Below are 9,724 nucleotides of genomic sequence, written 5' to 3'. Positions count from 1 at the left end.
TTCCTAGACCATGGTCCCTCCAGTCCTAGAGTCCAGAACATTCCCAATGGACAAGGCTAACTTTTCCAAAGATTTCACTTAAAAAATTAAATTAAAAGAGGCATGCAGTTAACAAACAGGTTTAAAGGGAATTAAAACCTACCTGAAGAAACGGTGACCATCGTCCCTTTTCCCCAGTAGTCAAAGTAGTCACATTGCCTCAGTTCCTTCAAGACCATGCACAAAAACCTTGTCTGGAATACTTTCAACTACAGCAATTGAGACTGTCCCTTATAGGATAGTTTTCAGAGCAACTAAATGTTTTATTAAAAACAACATCGCTGCTTCTGACCCTTTAAAGTTGGGAAAATATTATTGTGGCAAAAGCTTTTATAGACTTTGTGGCTTAGGCCACAATAAATGTTAACCTTTAAGTTCCCAGAAGACTCCGTTGCTTTTTGTTGCAACCAACAAATACAGCTGTTCCTTTAGAATTTGATACTTATCATTAAAATCTTGGAAACTGAGGGAAAGAAACACCTGCATTTGAAAATACATTTTTCTCAGTCGCATTCCCTGGCTGGACGCACTTAAGATACATATTTTAACTTCATATTGTCTTTTGGGGGGCTGAGTCATTATTTTGGTGGAGAAAGGCAATCTAAGGGGCCAATTTGATCTAACAAGCATCTGTTTATCTGAGAATCTCTTTGTTTCATGTTTTAAAAAATAACAGAAAATTGTTTTTTTTTTTTTTAAAAAAGCCTGTTAGACAAAATGAAGAAATAGATCCAACTTACCACTGGTCACTGTGACCATGGTTCCTTGGCCCCAGTTGTAGAAGTAACACAGTAGCATGAATTCTTGTCTCTAGGGACTAAAACATAGTGGCTTCGAACCCCAAGATGCAAGAGATCAAATTTCTTCTGTTGTCCTTCCCTTCTATATTATTCTATATTCTCTTCTGTATTTAGGAATCTGTTCTACATTTTATTTGTGCATAGGTCTACACTCTTAAATTCAAAATAATTCTGATGTCAAATGGGGAAGAAAACACCCTCTGAACTCAAAACACTAAAGGTTAGGTCCCCTGTGTTATTTTTCCATTCTATATTATGAGTTTGCACATAACTATACACTCCTCCTCTATTTATGAAGACTATATTTCTTCTTGCCGACTCCATCAAAGAGATCCAAACACCTATCTCCACTTTGGGTTTTGGACTTCTTCAACAACCACCACCACCACTTCATGGCAAATATTGGAAAAGATCGGGATTAAATCCCTGAATCAATGAAAATTAAAGAATGGGAAATCATTACCTGAGGTTACAGTCACCAACGTTCCTTGGCCCCAGTAATCGAAGGCATCATAGTAATCACATTGACTAATCTGCCATTGTCATGAGAACAAAAATGGAATGGCATTGTTCCATTGCTGAGGCTTCAGTGGGATGCCATTGGCCATCTTTTCCAAGGGATCTGTAGCTTTACAAGGTCTTTAGCCTTCTCTGCCAAAGGATGTGGGTACCTCAAAAACTACAGATCCCAGGATAATGTAGGATGGAGCCATGGCAGTTAAAGTGGTGCCAAACTGCATTATTTCTACAGCCTAGATGCAGCCCAGGTTGGTTTAAATCCAAGCACCTGGATGGATTGCTTTTGCTTTTTTATTTCTCAATTTTGCACCGAATCATAGCTTTTAAAAATATGAGATGGCACATTCAGTAACACTGGAGCCCTTTTTATTCCACAAACTTCATTTTTCCTAGAATCTATAAATGTTTTCAGTGAAATTCTATCTAAACATTTAAAAACAAAACAAAACACTAGAATGGTTTAATATGACCCAAAGCCACGGTGGTACAAAAGCCTTTGTATAGGGATGGCTTTTAGGACAAAAAACCCTCAACTTTTAAAAGAATGAGCATTTCAAACAATATTTCTACAGATAGAAAGAAATAGTAATGTATTATATATTTTTTTACCTGAACTGACGGTCACTTGGGTCCCTTTCCCCCAAAGATCGAAGTAAGCGTAGTAGCACACCACTCAATTCACTACTGAGTGATGTGCAAAATCTTAATTAGAAATGGATAAAGGATCTATCTCTTTACACTACAAAGTAAGATAGATATTTTTTCTTCCTTTACATGTTCTGACTGTGAAAAGAATTCCTGGGCCCAGAAACTAAAATAAGTAAAGCAAAAGATTGATTATTAGCCTTCCACTAAGTGTCTGATCCACTGTTACCTTGAACTGGGAAGTGTTGATGAAAGATTGTGCAAAGGAAAATAGAGTTTGCCACTAAACCAAGGAGGTTTATGGTAACATTTAACTTCTTCTTAAGAGTACATGATAAAATCGTGAGTCGTGAGAGTACATGTCAAAGGCAGCGATCAATGCTCTGTGTGCTCTCTTGAGAGAATTAAATGTGAAAAGAAAACATCAGCAGAAGACTGGGCCAAATCTGATAGTTAGGAATCAAAATTTGAAACAACCTTTTTAGAGAGAGAAATAATCAAGAACATATATATATTTATATTTATATTTTACCTGAACTGACAAGGACTTGGGTGCCCTTTCCCCAATAGTCGAAGCTCCAGTAATCACACTGGTTGAATCTATTGTTGAAGATGCACAAAATGTGGCCCGCAGTTTTTGTAGGCAATTGGGGTATTTTCAAGATGAAATGAGTTCCCATTATCATGAAAAATATCTGCATGGCTTTTGGAGAATTTACTTAGGAGTAACAGTGATGAGCCTTGAGGCTCATGTTTCTACATTCCAAAAATACATTTAAACTAGACTTCTTGTACTTATTGGATCCAGTGGCACTCCAATTCTCATAAATAAATTATCTGACTTTACCCAATTTGGTCTGCAGTCTACTATCCAGTTACTCTGGTACAGACTCATTAACATGAATTAGCTACTCTAGAGTAAATAAATTGCGAATCGTAGCTGCTGACCAAAGTTCTATTTCTATATATAGTATTATCCTTGTAGATCTTGAAAACTGGTTTTAGATCCTAAGCCAACAATCTTTCTAAGCATCAGGCAGCAACAAGTGAATAACAACAGACCTGCTTATTCAGAATGTAGACGATACTGAACAAATCACATTTGCTAGTTTGATTAAGGACAAATGTTTGCAACATCTGCAGAATAAAAATTATTACCTGACGTGACGGTCACCTTGGTTCCTTTTCCCCAGTAGTCAAAGTACCAGCTGCACAGAGATACTTTGGACTAAGAATATGGCACAAAAACCTTATTCTGTGTACAGTATCCATTTTTCGTAACCAATCTACCATTGGATTACTGACTACCATCTCAAAAAGCTCACATGTGGCACAGAATCATGAGACAAAATGTTCCAAAATTAATCAGCTTAGATTAAGAAATCTTACCTGATGTTACAGTCACCAGGGTCCCATCGCCCCAGTGATCAAATCGGTTGCACACTAGTCTAGTTGTAGATTTCTTCTGTACAAAATCCCCTTTCTTCATGCTGATGTTCCTATCTATCTATCTATCTATCTATCTATCTATCTATCTATCTATCCAATCTATCATCTGCCTTGCATTATTAACTGAAGTCATCTGAGAGTGCAGTTTTTCTTCAGAGTTCTACTCTAAACTTTATAAAATTTCTGAAGTGAATTAATTGACTTTAGTAAGCAGGTGGAATAATCATATATATATATATATATATTAGAACAGTATGGTATTTATCTAATGTGTGTATGTATGTGTCTTTAAGTCCGCTGACAACTTATGGCAACCCCATACATTTCAGAGGGTTTTCTTAGACAAAGAGTCCTCAGAGGTGGTTTTGCCACTTGCTTCCTCTGAAATATAACTTTCAGCACATGGGATTCACTGGTGGTTTCCCATCCAAGCACTAACCAGAGATGATCCTAATTAGCTTCTAAAATGTTCATTGTCTCTTTCTATTTCAACATTTTTTGTGAACTGATGAATTGTGTTTTGCTCTCAGTCTATTTATGAACTACTTTAAATCATAGAATCATAGAATCATAGAATCGTAGAGTTGGAAGAGACCACTAGGGCCATCCAGTCCAACCCCTTGCCATGCAGGAAATCCAATTCAAAGCATCCCTGACAGATGGCCATCCAGCCTCTGTTTAAAGACCTCCAAGGAAGGAGACTCTTCCTTGGATGATGCTAAGTGTTAAGTCTAGATGCTAAGTGTTAAGTCATGGATAGGTTCAGAAAAACTCTCTCTCACACACACATACAGGCTTCACATACTATGAACCAAAGGTGGAGGTACATAAGTTTCTGCTAAGCTGTTTTTTAAATGAAATTAACATGAAAACTCATGCTAAAATGCCCCAGATCCAGATCTTAAGAGCTATAACAATGAAAAATTCTACTCTTTCTCTTTTATATCCTAAGAGGTTTAAAAAATACATCCTGGTCAGTCTAGGCTTTATATTCCTCTTTGAGCACTTCTATTTATTCTAGTGGGAATAAAGATTAGAGATTGAGCTGATACTCAACAAGAAGATCTCTCAAGAAAAATAACCAAATACCTGATTTTTTTAAACACAAGAATATAACATTTTAGTCATCATTTAGTAGTTTGAGGAACACACTTTTAAAGGAATCACCACCAACAATGACAATGACTGTCTCCCTAACTGAAAATCCATATAAATGTTTCTCGAAAATTCCATGGTTATATAAAACAAATTCTGTAAATCTGCATTAACTACAACCACAAATTGAAGTGTAGAGTTTTACCTGATGAGACAGTAACCAGTGTGCCTGGTCCCCAGTGATCGAATGCATCCCAGCTGTATCAGTCATCTATTTCCCAAACTACTCTATTCAAATACCTTTGAATATATAATACATAACGACATTTCTAGAATTCTTGATAGAAACAGATAGAAAAGCTGGATATTTACCTGATGAGACGGTCACTTGGGTGCCTCGTCCCCAGTAACCCAAAGCTGCAACACATTAATCTATTGCCCAGATCTCTCTGTTCAAATTCTCATGGAAGAGTTCTCCTCAGAATTTAACATTTCAAAATACTTAACATAGTAGAAATAAATAAATTCATGAAAAATGAAGATATTTACCTGCTGTGACAGTAACCAGGGTGCCTTGTCCCCAGTAATCAAACACACCCCAGCTACACAGTAAATCTCTTCCTTTAATGGCTTGCACAAATATATCTATGGATACCAGGGCCAAATCTTTGGTTGCATTATGCTCAGTCCTCTGCCTGGATCCAGCCATCATGCTATGAGACTTGAGCACAAGGCTGCAGTTTTTCCTACAGTATCTGATCTTTCCCTGAATAGCTGAAATGAATCTTCCAGGGTGTAACGGCATCTAAATCATATTACGTGTGGATAAGTGCAGTAATATTAAAAGTGCTAAAGACAAGATCGGCACAAACATAGATGGGGGTGAAGAGTCCCTGAAAGATCCCCATCTGTCTAGGAATATGCACAGAATCATATTTTTTGGCAAACAATTAATCTGCAGGAACCAAATCGCCTACTATGAGGAAAAGGAAATAAAGAAATGTTTACCTGATGTAACAGTGACCGGTGTCCCTTTACCCCAGTAATCGAAAGCATAGCCGTAGTAGCACAGCTGTATCTCTCCTACTTTGTTCTCTACAAATACTTTGTTTCCTATGGTCCGTTACAGACTGCCAAGAAGCGGCGGTCTGCCGCCGCCGCTGGTTGCAGCATCCGGGAACCGCAGCAGCCAAACGGCACGGTTCTCGGACACTGCAGAGAAGGAGCACGAAAATCGTGCTCCTTCCTGGGCCCCAGAAGAGACACCGTGAGGCGCTAGTCATGCACTTGCGGCATCACTTCTGGGGTGCAATGTGTGGACGCAGAGCGTCCACTACGTCAAGATGGTGGCGGCCGTGTAGAATGGCCGCCACCATTTGTTATGGACTCCGTCTGTGGTAGGGTTAGGGGTGTCTGAAAGAGACGCCCCTTTCTAACCCTAGCACGGACTGAGTCAGTCCTAGGGTGCCCGTGTGTAACAGGCCTATGTTGGAATTCATGTAAGATCTTAGCGCAAATGTGGAGAGTTATCATGAGTGGGTGATGGATGAGAATGGTCTTCTGATCCATTTCCCCCCTTATTTAATTGATTATTAAAATTCCAAAACATACCAGGTATTTTTATTTTAATGAGCCAAATTTGGTTAGTGTAATAGGGTACAGCCTTTAAGACAGCAGCCCGGTAAAGGGTTCTGGATAGCCAAATGGCTTATGCGTCTTTAACCAACAGAATTTGCTCCACAAAATTATATATTTACTAGACTAACGGCATTGCATGTCTGCTTCAAAGTCTTCTTGAGTTTAATAGAGCTTACTTGAAGGAAATGGGATATAGGGTTACTGCTCAAAGTCTATTTTGTTATGTTTTTCAATCCATGGTTAAAGCAGATGCTGGGAAGAATCTAAATGCTTCTTTCCAGAATGGAAATAGAAGATCCTTAAGAGGGACAACCCTGGAGTTTATCACACGGGAAGAATTTCTCTTAATTTCAAATAAAAAGAAAGTGGGGCCAGAACGCATTCACATGAGTTTGCTAGTTCAGCGAATTGCGTCCGAACTGACTTCCCATTGCCCGAAAATAGCTTGCCATTGCCCGAAATTGTGTGTGATTGCATTCGGCTTGCCATTGGATTATACTTCTAATTTCCCTTGTCTGATAAACTCTCCTCAGAGGGTTAACCAGTTATGATAGGCTGGCCTTAGGTCAGTCTCATTAACTCCAGTTCTCAATGAAGTTAAATTGGAAGAAGGTAGTTATTCAATCAAACCAGGAATTAAAAACAAGATACATTTACCTGATGTAACGGTGACCAGGGTCCCTTCTCCCCAGTAGCCAAAGTAGGCGTAGCACATTGTTAACCTCTCTTCCAACATACATGCAAAATCCCATATCGTGCTGTTGGATAGACCTGGCCTTACAGTTGAACTCTCATTGAAAAACAACATTCTTGCTGTTTAAATGATTTTGTCCTATTTGGTCTCACATCTATTCAACCTTTCAACTGAGATCAAAAATACTATTTTCTTGCATTTGGGTGATTTCTTATGAAAGTTATGACTAGTAAACTGGATTATTACATGAGATCTACTCAATCAAAGATGCTTAATTTGATCTCATATTAATCTGGTGTTCAGGTTCAGGTTTCTTGTGCCCTTTCTGAAATTTTGGATGTTAAAGGCAATCATCACTGCAGTTCTAGGATAGTTGCACCTGCAAAAAATGCCCTTTCCTCTTTAAGGGTCAGGAGCCTAGATTGAACAGCCTCTTGACTGGTAATGGAGGCTGAGAAACCAAGCTTAGATATTCAAAGGGATGGAAACAACTCTTAGCATTTGAGAAGCCTACTTGATCCCTTCTATATGTCTTTAATTCCTTTCACCAGCACAGAAAAAACCCTGCCCACATTATTATCAAAACACTGGTTTTTCATTTGCACAGAGGGTTTGGAAAACTGAAAATTGTTCATAAATCTGAAAGGCCTCAAATGTAGATCAGAATCCAATCAACTAATACTGTTTACTAATTGTGAATTGGGCATCTTGGTTGGTGATGAAAGGAACCGTAGCCCTTTTGGAGGACATTAGTTTTGAAAATCTACCATATACCCACTGGACCTGAATTCTTCAACTAGCAAGCACATTCTGCAAGCAGGAACACTGATTTTTGAAATGCATATCTCAAAAAGTGATATGCCACGTTTTGTGGCATTTTATGCATGTGGGTTAGTTAGCTGAGTACACAAGCCTACAGCATATATCTTTGGATTGTAGACATTGTATATGTACAACACTTGTGATTTCAAACTGAGTAGGTAAAGGATAAGGCAAGTGTTCCTTTGCCATAATGCTGACATATAGTACCTTGGCAGCAAACTGGCAATGGCAGGAGTGCCAAGATATCTGTGTGGGTGTGGGTGTGCTACCCACTTTACTTCTGAGCATGGATGTTCAGGAACATGTATGTGAATGCTTTCAGTAAGGACAATCCACCAGCAAAAAAAGGTGACTGTAACTTGTGCAACTTATTTACTTTTTTAAAAAAAGTTTGCATTTGCAGCTACAAATTCAGTGGAAGTGTTAAAATCAGAAGGCATGTTTACATAAAAACAAGGCTTATGGAATGTGGACAGCTTGTTTTTCAATTGGGTTCCTTTCCTAGATGCTTTTAGGAAGTGCCTTGTTTACATGAGGTGAACTGCTCACTTTGGCTGCATCTGCACTGCAGAAATAATACAGTTTGACATTGCTTCAACTTCCATGGCACCATGCTATGGAATCCTGGGATTTGTAGTTTGTTGAGGCACCAGAACTCTTTGACAGAAAAGGCTAAATATCTCACTAAACTACAAATCCCAGGATTCCATAGCATTGACCCATGGCAGTTGAAGTGGTGTCAAACTGCATTCTCTTTCCAGTATAGATGCATCCTTTACTGCCAGTGCAGTTCATTCAGTGGAAACATTGGGATTAGGATGGCCCTTAGCATGTTACAGGATGTTCAGTGCATTCCTCCAACCCCAGGTATTGCTCTTCTTGCCTTAGAGATCATCAAATGGTGTAGGCAAACAAGCTTATCCTCCCTGTGAAGCTACAGAAGGTACTTGTGACTGTGCTTGGCAAGAGGATGCAGGAATGTTTGGCGCTGCAATAAGATTGGCATTCATTCAGTGACGAGGCTTTAAAATTTGGGTGCATGTGCAGTTAAAAGAGTAAATCTGGAGATTTCCTGTTGTCTCGAAAAGGGTTTTTGTGTGGGAATGTATCACTGTGCTGCTACCCCCCCCATCCACACTGAGTAAAGCCTTAACAAAAACTCTTTCCTTTCTCTTTGTGATGATTCTTTACTATAAATACAATAGGAACACCCAGCTCTACTGATAGGAACTAGCTCGGATAGCAGCTGAGGTAGATTGTGCCAACTTGCTACACTCCATTTCATAATGATCTTCCTTGTACAGTTTGAATGCAGTCCATTAGCTGTGACTTGCAATACTTTTTTTAGTCTCTGAAGATTTTTCAGACGTTTTTGTACTACAGCTTATCACTATATATTGGCAAGCATTGACTGTGATGGCTGGTATAGCAAAAACCCACTTGGAACATTGCAAAAGTGTCTTAGCAACAGTTTTAGGATTCAGCATAAATAGGAGATAAATGAGTAATAGATTCTCTTATTATTTTCCCTCTGTTTTTCTCCAACCTTGCAATAGAGATGGCCTTGTGGGTTACTGTATCATATCTAGTAACATGATGATATGGGAGCCCTACCTCTGTTGTGGTCCACATAGTATCTCTTTGTTGAAATGAGTTTTTGGTAAGGTTCCTATCAATGTTTATGGTAGTTCTATAGTAAAGTATCTAAATTCTGAGATGCAGCCTTTTCTAAAATAAGTAACATCACTAACCAGCATCTAAGAAAGACTCCACAACTGGCCCTTTTGGGCTTTTTTTCAAGGACACAATGCAAAGGCTTTTCACAAACTGTTAACTGGCTGTTTATTTGTTGTTGTCTTCTCTTGATTCTGGAAACATTTAAAGAGGAAATCTGTGACAATTGGGGATAGTAAGATATAGCATCAACTAATACTGATTGAAACAGTAACTATCAAATGTCAAAGAATTAAAGGAAAGGAAAGAAAAAAAAAACACAATTTTAATGGGATTTGGAGTTGTTTTG

The 9,724-nt window shown here is 38.5% G+C and overlaps 1 protein-coding gene and 1 gene segment (V, D, J or C); both read right to left on the bottom strand.

The window, feature by feature from the left end:
• Nucleotides 1–182, bottom strand: part of LOC149304181 (uncharacterized) — a 44,181-nt gene extending 43,999 nt beyond the window's left edge. The window contains exon 1 of the mRNA XM_089479941.1: nt 143–182. Coding sequence (XP_089336067.1) covers nt 143–161 — 19 coding nt within the window. The 5' untranslated portion in view covers nt 162–182. The remainder of the gene's footprint in view (nt 1–142) is intronic.
• Nucleotides 1–819, bottom strand: part of LOC149304180 (Ig gamma chain C region-like) — a 67,398-nt gene extending 66,579 nt beyond the window's left edge. The window contains 1 exon segment of the C gene segment in view: nt 780–819. Coding sequence covers nt 780–798 — 19 coding nt within the window.
• Between the last annotated feature and the right edge of the window lie 8,905 nt (nt 820–9,724).

This window comes from Sceloporus occidentalis, unplaced genomic scaffold (genome assembly GCF_023333645.1).
Source record: "Sceloporus occidentalis isolate IW3139 unplaced genomic scaffold, rSceOcc1.0.p SCAF_14, whole genome shotgun sequence".
Taxonomy (NCBI): Eukaryota; Metazoa; Chordata; class Lepidosauria; order Squamata; family Phrynosomatidae; genus Sceloporus; species Sceloporus occidentalis.
Note: the sequence above shows the minus strand (reverse complement) of the source record. Positions and strands in the feature narration are given on the sequence as shown.